This window comes from Musa acuminata, chromosome BXJ2-3 (assembly GCF_036884655.1).
Source record: "Musa acuminata AAA Group cultivar baxijiao chromosome BXJ2-3, Cavendish_Baxijiao_AAA, whole genome shotgun sequence".
Lineage (NCBI taxonomy): Eukaryota > Viridiplantae > Streptophyta > Magnoliopsida > Zingiberales > Musaceae > Musa > Musa acuminata.
The window spans coordinates 6756674-6770132 of NC_088340.1; the positions used below are offsets into that span (position 1 = coordinate 6756674).

Genomic DNA, 13459 nt, shown 5'->3' on the forward strand with positions numbered 1-13459 from the left:
CTGACACTCTCATTTGGTCAATATGATAATGATGCCAATCAGCATCATCTTGCATACTCTTAGTATTTCTTTTACACCAAAAAGAAGCTCTTACAAACATAACCATACATGGTTATGGAATATATAGCATACCTGAAAAGAATCAAAGTGATGACATAAACTATTTCTTAAGCATTTCTTTGCTTCATTTCATGGCACAAAGGAAGCTAAGTTGAGGTGGAATCAATTAGTAGTATGGATGAGAGGAATCATACTGAAGGAAATTAAGCCACTATGTTGTTGATGCCAAGGAAAACTAGTCTTTTAATGCAGTAAATGAACATGAACTCCTCCCATTTGTTCTCTCTGTACTAGTGATTTAGGTAATGCAATCCTAAAACAAAAGGCATTATAATTTGAAGAAGCCTCCTGTTTTGGTGACCAACACTGCAGCAGATGAAACTGGCACTCCTTTTGTCACCATGCCAACAAAAGCAGTGTGGCTTTTCTTTTGATCTTTTGTCACTGTGCCAACCAAGAGAACACCACTGCTATTTGCTCCCCATTTTGGCCCACTCCATTAATGGAGCACTAGCTTCCAATGTGTGTACTGGAATTGTTGAGGACTTTTTTGGTTGAGTGGATCACCTCAAAGCTTTATTCATGGATCCAACTGCTGGATACAGATTTACTCTGTAGGATAAAGATGTTGCCTTCTTGGATCTTCTATGGAAGACATTTTTTAGCTTAAATTTAAATCTCTTTTTTTTCCCCTTTTTTCCTTGTTTTATTTTTTTATAAAGTAAGGAATGATGATAAGAGAGAGAGAGAGAGAGAGAGAGAGAGAGAGAGAGAGAGAGAGAGAGAGAGAGAGAGAAAAAAAAGTAAGATTTAAAATTAGGAGTGTAGAATCTTAATATCTTAATAAGATTATTGCTTTATGACAAAAGAACAATTATTTTGGGAGAAAATGTTTGTTTGAGTTAATATGATTAGGAGTTCTGCAATTTTTTGGGTACTTGAATGTTCTAATAATCTTAATAAAGTATACATAAAATATGATAATTTTAAAATTTATAAATTATTACACATCATAAATATAAAAATAAAACAACATACTATAGATACCAATAATCTAATTAATATACACAACTATATATTAAAAATATAGATATAGAGTATACTATACTAAATAAAATATGGTATGATAATAAAAGTGAATCTTGATTTTAATTCTAAAATATTGAGAACAAATATGCTGATCATTCCAATCGAAGCGTTGATTGCACCAATCGACCAATTGACTATTTGTCCTACGTGTGAAGTGAGAGAGAGAGAGCGAGAGAGAGAGAGAGAGAGAGAGAGCATGCAATGTGATAGGATTGCTCGTCACAAGTAAATGGATGACTAATTACATTGGTTGGAAAATATCCTTAGAAAAAAAAAATGTCACATTTCAAGAAAATCTCACTTATCGATTATTTATGGTTTTCATTTATGTGTGACATAACATAACACTGGTGTTTGGTGCTTACGGTGGGACTTCAATCTCTTGCAATTTTTGACCGTGCGGAATGGGTATATAAGAAGCTCGATACGTGGGCCAATTGGGAAGAAGAACAAGTGCGGGACCCACTTTCGGACGATGGGCCCCACAAGCGGATTGTCCGCGCTCAGGCCTCGGGGGCAGATCGCATCTGCGGTCTCGGAAGAGCCACCTACCATCGGAGTGAGCCTTGCCGTTGGCTGCAATGGAGTGGGACCCGCAAACAGGACGATGGGCCCCGCCAGTAGCTTATCGATCGATGCACGGGCTCACTTCCGGGGGCCAGCTCGCGACCGCGGTCTCGGCAGTCTCCGTTGGCTGCGTGGCATGGGACCCGCGAGAAGGACGATGAAGGACAACGGACCACCGACCACGCGAAGGTAGCCTTCTGGCTGGTCGGCGAGTGGGCCCGCGAAGAAGGACGACGGACCCCTACGGTGGCTTGTCGACGCAACAGGTTCAGGCTCAGGGACAGGCCGCATCTGCGTCTCGGCCGAGCCACCGACAACCGAAATGAGCCTTCCGATTGGTCGGAGCGGAGTGGGACCCGAATAAAGAAAGAAGGGCAAAGGCAAATCGACCCACCGGATCAGGCGCGCGTCTGCGTAATGGCAGGAGCCCACCGACAGAAGCTAATGGGGGCTACCACAACCGGCGAGATGACGTCGGCTAGTTTTTGACTTTGACTATCTGATGACAAGGTCGAGGAATCGAATCCAACCCCGTCCTCATCACTTACCATTGGTAAACGAAAAGGGAAAAATACATATCTAGTAATCCAAAAGAAGAACCACATGGACAAGTAGAGAGATGGGTGGAATGAATTCACTCGTCACTCCACGATGCTTGGGAGATTCTTTTACTCCCATGCACCTAATGCCTTTGGGCAAGAAAAGCTGCTCCAGAGTTCAAAGAAACATTAACAGGTAAAAGGAACAGCCTTCGATAGGAGTTAAGAGTGAGAGCAGAGTGGGGAGATGTTGGGCGTTCATAACTCTGGGCCAACCTGTGATCATCCCCTTCCAAATTCGACCACAACAATTCAACATAAGAACATGCTCTGGTGCAGTCTTAGATGTTACAGCTTTGGCTGTCAAATTGATCAAAATAGAATTCATCAAGTTGAAATTGTCCTATTCTTCCTCCATCAAATCTTTGGGAGTTAAGCGGGCCAAATAGACTACAGCAAAAGATGTCAAAATAGTGATGCTTCAAAAGTACGAGTCAGGTGCAGATTATGGCAAGACAGACAAAACACAGAAAAATGAAAGCCTTACGATCCGAGATCAAATAATGACACAATGCTTGTTCAACAAATTTGCCTGTGTCACAACAGCATCTAGAATTGGACAAAAAAGTAACCAGCGATATGGAGTACAAAAGAAACCAACATCATCTCATACAACAGCAATCCATAAACAGCTAGAGAATTCACAGGGTGAAGGCAGTTTCCGAAAAGCATGACAAATACAACCCGAGAAAAGACAGTCCCATGAAACAGGTATATCTGAGAGATGTCTAAAGCAAACTCCTGTGCAGATTTTATGGACAAAAATCTAATGGAATCTTGTGGTCTGGCCTACACAGAATGAGCACTGACTTGCTCGTACCAATTGCGTGTGCTAGATCGCGTGATTACATTCTAAGATGCAACTCTATACATTTTGAATGCTTTTTCTGCGACTTCTTTTACTTTTGACAATGCCGTCTTCTATGTCGAATAACAAGGCTTCGATAAGGAACATCACATCTTTCAGAGAAAAGGCACCAGAGAATATAGCAGATTTGACAAGTAATGATGTCAAAGAGCATCAGGTTTATTCACAAAAAGAATTTGGTACCACAAAGAAACCTGTGACGTCTTTCTATGTTCCCTGACCAGCTGAACTCTGACCTGTATCTTCCTATTCATGAAAGTATGGCATGCAGAGCACCATCCATGCGTATGAACCTGAAAGGACCTCTATTCATGTGTTCCGTTGAAGATACCTAGTGCATTTTTCTGCTGTCTCTCTCTCTCGAATTTTCACCCCATACTTTGGCCTCTGCAACAGCATGCTCCCTCACAACATCCCGGTCAATGTTTTTTGGGGAGTCTCGTGCTCTGCCTACATGGACTGGGCTATCCATCTGAGACTCTTGAGTCTCCAATTCATCCAAGCCCCACTTACGACCAGAGCCACCACCGGAGCCACCTCTCCCATGTTTTGCACCTTTACTTACTCCCTTGACTAGATCCCTTTGCCTAAGGTCTGGAGAATTTCGATGCGGTGAATGTACGGCTTGTTGATTATCAAAACCACTTCTAGACCTTGGGGTAGATGGACCAACCCTAGTATTCTGAGCAGTTGCTGCATTCTGATCATAAGTTTGTGAAGCTAAATATGAGAGTGCTGTCACGACATCCCCTATGAGAGGTCGAGTAGCTGCTTGCTCCTGCAGGCACATTGCTGCAACAGCCAGTGCCTGATATAGGCCTCTCATTGGATAATGGCCTTGTAGCAATGGGTCGGCCATTTTGGGGAATTTTCTACGCTCTTTAAATAATGGACGAGCCTGTACATGAGATGAATAAGACGTTATATTTCTCGTCAGTATTTGAAACTGAAATTTGCAACATCAACATGTAACCAGATTTTCATATTTATATTCTGCATTAATTTTTGGATCTAAAGTTGAGAATTAGAATTTGAAGCATTACTACTACATATGTGCCTTCACATGAATCCCATTATCAAGCCACAGAAGTTTGATGTAGTAGTTCAAAAAAGTGAAAGAAAAACATACCCATGCAACTAGATTCTGTTCTCCTGCAGGCCTCGTGTTGTCAATCGCTTTACGCCCAGTAATCAGTTCAAGAAAGACAACACCAAAACTATAAACATCAGATTTCACCGTTAACTGCCCTGTCATAGCATACTCCGGAGCACAGTAACCATACGTTCCCATCACTCTTGTAGAGACATGAGTCTTGTCACCAACAGGACCAAGCTTTGCAAGCCCAAAATCTGACAACTTTGGATGATATCCTTCACTAAGAAGTATATTTGATGATTTAAAGTCACGATAAATAACTGGCGGGTTTGCCTTATCATGCAGGTACTCCAAACCTTTTGCTGCACCAGCTGCTATTTTCATACGGGTATTCCAGTCCAGTGGTTCCTTATCAGCTGGAATATCTATTAAGTTTAAAGAAATCCCAATCAATTCATTTTATCAAGGTATCTTAATCATCTGTGACATATTATAAGAATTTCGGCACAAAACCCTTGGCATCTTTTTTCTGAGTATCTAAAAGGAACTAAGAACAGTTGATAGACTCCCTTGCTCAAAATGAAGTTGTTTAGCTAAACAATAATCAGTCTCACAACAAAAAGACTAAAAGCAGATTATTTGTTTTCAGAACAATGTCCATTCAGGTGAGAGCACTCTGCAGATACCAAGAAAGAAAGCAACATAATTGAGGAAACATCTAGGATTGGTTGAAACTCAGGATTTGAATAATTAATTTTAATTTTTGTTAGCAAATGGCATGTCTCATAATGAATTTCCTGGGAAGATATCTAAAGTAACACTCAGATAATCCAATTGCCAAAGTTATTGAATCAACTGTGACCCCTTTTTTGTATTTTATTAATGTGTTCCCAGAGAATATGTATTTCTTTGACAAATAGGAGGATATAACATTAACCTTAAAGTAGGATATAACATCATCCCATAACATTAACCTGATGTAGTGACATTTTCAGAAAGTAGGATATAATATTAAATGGTAATGCACATAAACAAGATTTACGGCACGTTGATGTATTAAAGAATTCCTTAAATTTAGGGCATGTTGATATGTTTGGATTCTCAAATTGGCAAGAAGGCCAGTCACAAAATGGCCTGCTGTCATAGACAACTTGCATGGATGGATATGAAGACTCATCACAGTTAAGTCCTTGAAGTTGAAAAAACTTCACATAAATGTATACTCCATGACCTAATAACCATAGACTAGAAATGATTCCATAATTTGGGACTTTTACCTTGTCCTAATCCAGTTTTTATTTGATATTATATTTGGCTTTAATTTGGTTGTATGATGGACCAACTTTAACATCAACTACCCAAACCTTTCCACAGAAGTAAATTGTGGCTTTGACACAAAAATCTAACAGAGATCTCCATGAAAAAGTTTTTTTAAAAAATAGATTATTTAATTGTTAGAAAGGAGCCAAAAATGGTCCAGTCTTAGCCATACCTGGATATCCATATGTCCAAATTGATGTCAAGCTTTAAATTTATTTATATTTACCTCAAAATATGACATTTGATTGATTATCTCAGTATCCCATATTCTTTTCTTTCATTCTTCTTCTTTACACATTTGTTCCTAGGCTTTCTTATACAGACATATGATTGATAGGTTTAAACATCTTAATTATTTGTTGGTGAGATGCCCACCTCATTTGTTATATCTATATTCACCATTAATCCTATGTGGATCTGACATCTTGCACTGATCCAATAGTTTCTGTATCTAATTTAAGTGGGTACAATAATAGAATTTAGTATCCCCTCATACCCATATATGAATTACAGTACATTTTCACCCTAAGAAAAGGCTTTGTTATTAACAACATAACTATATCTGCTGTAGAAGTTCTATTTTGTACAATGGGAGTCTAGCTTGATATATTCATACCATAGCAAAAGCAAAAAAGTCGAATGAATGGTAAGATGAATTCAAACAAAAACTAAGAATATGCTTGTTTTTGTATCAACTATCAAATACATCTGAAACCTATAAGACACAGCAGGCTCTATATGCACAAAACTTGGAAAAACTTTCAATCACGAATTGCCATGTTGGTTGGTGTGCCATATGCCAAACGCCATTGTTTTGCTTTGGCAAAATGCTAGCTAGCAAGGGGTCATGAATAGAACCATGCCAACCTAAGGCGAGAATTATTTTCACATTTTTCTAGGAGATAATTGTTCAAGACAAGCTCAGCAGCAAAATGAAAGATAGGTACAGAAGATGACAAATATGACAGAACCAAAATCCTTCACTTCGAACTCAGCACCATGGCATGTTGTGGTGTCCAAATCAATAAAAATTCCCACTTGATTACCAATTTTTCTAGTACTTTATGATTTGACATGAGAAATTGTGACATCATCCCGTGTAAAGTTAGTTTGTATTTTCTGTTGATAGCATGCACTGCACATCAGTTAGAATAAACCTTAATGAAGTTATCCATGAAAGAATGTGCTCCTTTTGTCTAAGAAAATAGAGATCACATTGCATCCAAATTGAAGTCGAGCACATCATCTAGCTTAGGATTACAGGTTTGAAGGATATGTTGGATGCATCTAATGGATGGATCAAATTCAAGTTTGAAAGTCTGCCAAGTCAAACAAACAAGGGTTGAAATGGCCTAAGAAGATGGGATCAAGAAGAACTTGCGCCTCCAGATGTGGACTAACAGTTGCTAGCTTAACTGGATAAGGGAGAAAGAAGGAACCTGTCTCGAACAAGTAGAACAAGAAGACCAGCATGACCAGCAATTGGCAAAGGAAAGAAGGTCAGATAGGTGAAAAATCTGACCCAATAGATAAGAAAATAGTTCAAGCCTACCAAAATATGGACAGAGACCAAAATTTTGCAAGAGATACAGTATAAATGGACACTTCACACGGAACAACTGATAGCCATGGTCTGATCCCATCAATGGTTGGCAAGTCTCAATCATGAAGACTGGATGCAGACAACATTATAAAAAATGAGATTTGACATACTCACTTAGCTATTTCAGCATAGATTATTCTAGCTAGATGAGAATCACAATTAGGTTAGGAATTTGAGTTATAGTAGCTCTATAAATAAACATGCTTATAAGATGTTAATATCATGTTTGAATATTTTCTTTATTTTCTGTGCAATATAGTCAGCTAAGATTAGTAGCTTAATTTTCCAATTGATAATTTGAGAGGTACTTCCCAAATCGTAAAAATTCCAGGCATGAGGTCATATATTATCTGTGCAGTTCTTGCAAATGAATAAAAGAAAGTCAATGTTTAAAAGCTTCATATCAAAGATGTAGCAGATAACATACTGAAGATGCATTCAGAAAAAGGCAAACGGATCATGAGAAACTTACTCCGAGTCATGGTATCCCATTAAGGTAAACGGTCTATCATTCAAAGCTAGCTACTTTGTCCAAAAAATATGATAACCAACATAAGCATGAAGTTAATCAACATAAATGATTCCAATTTAATCTTCAGATGATCCATATTTAAGCAAAGCAAGGGTTACGTGAATGCAAACTAGCTAAGAATTCAGTTGCTGGAAGAATGTGCATTATTGATCCCATGGGTCTAAAATTAAGAAATAAACAAATAACACATGAGAAATTGGATCTAAAACTTAAGCACATGCTATGTTTTCTGTTGACTAGTTTAGGCTAGCGCTTATTTGAGTAATCTTTTTTTATTTGTCTGTAGGAAACAATAATTATAATCCATACAACAAGTGTCTCATTGGATTCTTTCAACTTTGTCATATCAACCACTTAAAGATGATTCTCCAATGCATGGTAAAGAGAACACTGATGTATCATTAAGAAAATACGAAAATAGAACACAAAAGGAAAACAAGTTGGAATTGGACAAAGAAAAGTTGTTACATGGGAATCAGCACACTTAAAATAGTCAATATTCTTCACGTTAAGGGAAGACTAATAAACACTAAAAAAGATCTATCAAATTTGAGCAAGAAACCATGCCAAGGCCTTATTTGCAAACATAACAAGCATATCAAAACATATTATTCAATCAAAGCAAATAATTCCATGCCCTAAACAATAACAACTTGTAATTATTCTAATAAATGAATCACAATGAAAGCTAAACAATCCCGATCCCCATCTCATACAAAAAAGATTAAGACAAACGCAGAAAAATTATAGGTACCAACAAATATAAAAATTTAACAGCTTGAAAAGAATAGCTAAAATCAACAAAATGTTGCACATCAGATATTTGGAACTGGCTAATAAATTTATCCTTTCAAAAATGTTTGATGTATTTTTTTTTCAAATGATATCAACAATGTAAGATTGTGAAGGTGCTAGCTAGTCTGGCTGGCACTTGTTCAACAAGGTCAAAGGATCAAAATCCAAATTTACAATTTACTCCTTGTAAAAAAAAAGGTTTTCAAGTATAAATATGAAGAGTTGTGACATTGGCACAACAAAAATGTACAGTTTTTCCAGATCCTTATAGGCCGTGAACTAAATACTTGTGTTCAATGATCCTTGGATCTTCAATTATTGATATCAGATGCATGAGGAAGAAATCATTCACAACTCCTCTCAAATGTGAGAGAGCAAAAGTGAAGGACTTCAAAGCCAATGGTTGAAAGAAAAAAGGTGGCATTAAAGGTACAACATCACAACCGATGGGGTATATAACTCAACTGCTCTACTACAACGAAGCACATTGTACCACGTCTGTTAATTGTTTCTATTTTCATAATCATGGAACCATTTCCCATTGGCTCTGCCTTTGATGCTGGATCTAGCATCTCCACCCATTATTCTGTATCCATGGGCAATTGTTAGTACGTGGGTGCCATATGCTAGATGCTTTCTCTCTTCTTGCAGGGGTGGTTAGTCGCTGTGGGCTAACCATTTCTGATCTCGATGTAAAATGACAATAGAAGAGGAGTGGCTGAGATCTGGAGGCTGGTAAAAAATAGACAAAACTGATATGGAGAGAACTTATGTTTTTGTATAGTCTTAATCTATTAACTTCAAGAAGGGTTTGGACTTTCTAGAGTTAATATAACTTCTAACTTCCCGAGCCCAACATCATTTACCACATTGCACCCCACAATTACTTCATTTAAGTAAATGTGACCATGTCCTTGATGATAATGACAGGTAATAACATAATAACCATTGATGTGGGTAATCCTGAATACTTGTAACTAATTAATTTATTAGTTTGTATATCTAACTGTAGATGAACTGCAACTCCAGCAATTAAGGAAAACTAAAAATAGAGCTGTTTTTAGAATCAGTAATAGAAGCCAAGAAAACAATCTAACCATGCAAATGATCTTCTAATGACCCCAAACGCATAAACTCATAGACAAGCAGCCGTTGATCACCATCAGCACAATAACCAATGAGATTGACAAGATTAGGGTGATGTAAGAGGCTAAGCATGAGAACTTCAACCAAAAACTCCCTGTTACCCTGGAGACCATTTCTGTCAAGTTGTTTAACAGCAACTACCTGCAAATGTTTACATCAGCTGTATGCTCAATAGGCAGAGACCATAATTTCTTAACATACATAAAATATGCGGATGTTTTTTAAGCAGAAATTCTAGACTCATGACAAACTCCTGATAAAACATCAATTTCACTAAAGCAATCAAGAGACACTAGAGGTAAACTAGTCAGATGAGCTAATGATATCCTGGACACTATAAAAAAGAAGAAAACTAACCTGTCCATTCTCCAACCTTCCTCTATATACACGGCCAAAACCACCTTCACCCAAAAGACAATCTTGTCTAAAGTTCTTAGTGGCAGCAGCAAGCTCACGGAAAGTGAATGTCTGTGCAGCAATATGCCCGGCATTGCCTTCTTTGGAAGCCGATGCTTCCTTTTTGGAGTCTGAACCGGTCCTTGCCGTCAGTTTGTCTAGCACCACAAGCAATCCACGATAGTAAACAAGAAAATTAGATATTCTGATCCCAAAACATGACTGGTGTATTATATCTGCTCTAATAACAAAACATAGGGAAGCCAAAAGAGATGAAAGAAAATTCTTGAATTCGACAATTTTTGGTAATAGTTTGTTCAAAACCAAGACTGCCCCATTACTTTGAAAACAAGTTTAGGCATGATCAGTGACATGCATGAGCTTCTCATTCATCTTCCTGGATCGCGATCATTTAATGGCAAACTGTCATCCTAATGTTTTGGGCAGAAAAAAGATATTTCTCTTTAGGGGGGAGAGATCCATGCATATGGCAAGAAAATTGTAGTACCAAAAAGAGGAGCCTGATCTCTAACATCTAATAAGAGCGCCACAAATAGCTATAAAATCTCTGGTTTTTTTCTCTTCTTTTATTTCTCATATAGTGGGCCTGACATCTATTGGCGTTTATCCAACAAAAAACGTTAAATTTCCTGAAGCCAGAACATAAAGAGGAGCTCCACGCATCAAGACATCCTGGATAAGAGAGCGAACGATCAAGACATCCCAGAAATGCAGCAGATGAATCCCCATTAGATCCATAAGAAACCCATAAAAAACCAATTTTTCCCATTAAAAATCCCAGCTTTCTTACCGGAACTGCCACGACGCGACGACGGCTCCCTCTTGCGATCCCCACCACCCTTTCCTTCTCTCCTCTTCTTCTTCACCTCCTCCTCCTCCTCCCTCTGACTGGGCGATCCAAAACATGTAAAACAGCCCATCAATAAATAAGAACAACCAAGAAAAAATTCCCCCCCAAAATCCAACAACTTCGGCTCGATCGACGGCTCCTCCTCGGTCCTCCGATCGATCCCGACGGAGCTACACGAAATCTCGCCGGTGGAGGAGCAGATCAGAGCCAAAAATCCACGGGGGGAACGAAACCGAGAGAAGAGGGCGGAGCCTAACGGCGAGGCCTGCGTTAAATTACATGAGAGAGAGAGAGAGAGAGAGAGAGAGGCAAAAGAAGTCAGCTGAGTGTGAGATGTAAGAAAAATGGACAGCAACCAAATATAGGGGAAGAGAGAGAGAGAGAGAGAGAGCTGTGGGTAACAGATTCACCGCTTCCACGTATCTCATGTAACTCCCATAGTGGGGCCCTTAAATCTGCAATCACGAAGAGGGTATGAAGATGGGTAATTTCTAATGGGTAAGTACATTTTCTGTTTTTATTATAAATTAAGATTTAATGTTTCTTATATTTATAGGAAGTGTATGAGGAGATTAATTAAAGCTCACATTAGAGAAATAATGAGTTCTACACCAACAAAGAAAAACTTAATTGATCTTAATCATCAATTGGATCATTCTCGTAGGTTCGTCTCACATTATGTGTCTGTAGACTCACTTAATACTATGAAAAAGATATTTGATCTTTAATATTGTATATTCACCAATGCACCCATGATAGACTTTTAAGGGACAGTTTGACTCTAATTCTATTTTATTTTTATAAAATAAAACTTAAAAAGAAAAATTCGTCAATAATTGATAAAGAAATTTAATTTCCTACATTATTTTGTTAATGTTCCTTCTACAAATATTTCTATTCTAAAATTTGCAATATTTGGTTGATATGTGATCGAGTCCCATGATATATTATTTTTATGCTATATTTTTAAAACTATAATTAAAAAATAAAATAAAAATATCTGTTATTTGTTATTCTTATTTTTACTCAATTTATAAATTTGAAGATCACTAATTTCATAAGTAAAAAATAGCTACATTTTCTATTCCATTATATCCTTTTGATGGACCCAACTAGTTTTGACATTGAATGGTTCAATTAGCTTGGAATAATCATCAAGAATAATATCAAAACTAGCAAAAATTAAAAGAAAAGGAACTACAACCTATATTCCAATTATCTTTTCTATTATATTCAAAGTATTATCATATAAGCTTGTGGTATTTCACTTAATCAATATGCTCAACATTAGTTAATAATATCTGTAAATTATAGGTTTTGAACAATATTTTGTCAATGATAAAATATAGATAACAGAAGACAATAGATGTTTGACTTGTGGAAATGAAATTGATGATGGTATACAATATGTTTACATCCCCCATTATTATGTAATAATGAACAATAATAAAATCCAAAAATTAAACTTTTAAGGTGGCCTGTCAACACATATATTTATGAGGATAAATTTTAAGCCATTTTTGGTGGTAAGTGTATTTTTGACATCACATTTTCAAGTAGCAACCCAGCTTCAATATGTATGTATTCAAGAGAAATCTAAGTATTTAGATACAATAAAATTCATTAGTGATTATGAATTATCCAGTGCAATTTTTCTTTCCATGACTCAAGATTGACAATTAAATAGTATGCAGGTAAGTGTTTCAAGGCATATTGATGCTGAATTTTCTTACTCCACTTTGAAATGATGGTCTTCAAAGCAGAAACACACATAGATGAAGCTTCTGACCTAAAATGTTCTCTTTTTTATCATGTATATGGATGAAATATATTTATGTTTGTACATTTTATGGATGGCCATGCAAGTACACATAGATACTACACAACAAATGTTCATTTCATCATATGAAAATTTTAAATTTGTAAACATTTAAAGCTAATTTTTTTGAAAGCACATTTAGAATACATGGCAAGTACTCATGAATGGGCATGTCTCAAGAGAAAAAAAAAGGAATCCAAATCCTCTTTCTTGTTTGATGTTTGATTAATTAGCATAACATGGTTTATGGTATAGGGATGTGGCCTTTGGCTTTACCTTTGAGATTAAAGTTGGAGGGTTGATAAGGAGAATAGCATAAGATTGAGAATGGTGGAAGGGAGAGTAGCTCTGTTGCTTAATTGCCAATGAAGGTTCCAAAGGATATATTATTCCAAAAGAGTGAGTGATCTGGTGGGTTGGTGATTCATATTCCTCCTTTTGGCCCATCTTTTTTACCCCAAGTAGATGTAGGAAAATATAAGATATGAGGAAAAGGTAAACTTCCTCATGTTTCCTTTCTCTTGGATGTTGGGGACAGTAGGACTTGTAGCTTTCAATCAAGTCAAAATCATAATTTTAATTTGAAGTGGGGAAGTTTAGGCATTCTCTTGGACACATGCAATATGAGCCCAAGGAGAAGATGACCACAGCTTTTTGTGATGCCAATCTCCTCACTCTATCCATCACAATGACAATGT

At 37.1% G+C, this 13459-nt stretch overlaps 1 protein-coding gene across 1 annotated transcript; it reads right to left on the bottom strand.

Moving 5' to 3' along the window:
- Nucleotides 1-2773: 2773 nt before the first annotated feature.
- LOC103977711 (receptor-like cytoplasmic kinase 185) lies at nucleotides 2774-11267 on the bottom strand. The gene is given in 6 exon segments (XM_009393299.3): nucleotides 2774-3542; nucleotides 3545-4081; nucleotides 4313-4704; nucleotides 9627-9816; nucleotides 10033-10229; nucleotides 10883-11267. Coding segments are annotated over 6 exon segments (1500 nt in total). The 5' UTR covers nucleotides 11013-11267; the 3' UTR covers nucleotides 2774-3488.
- Between the last annotated feature and the right edge of the window lie 2192 nt (nucleotides 11268-13459).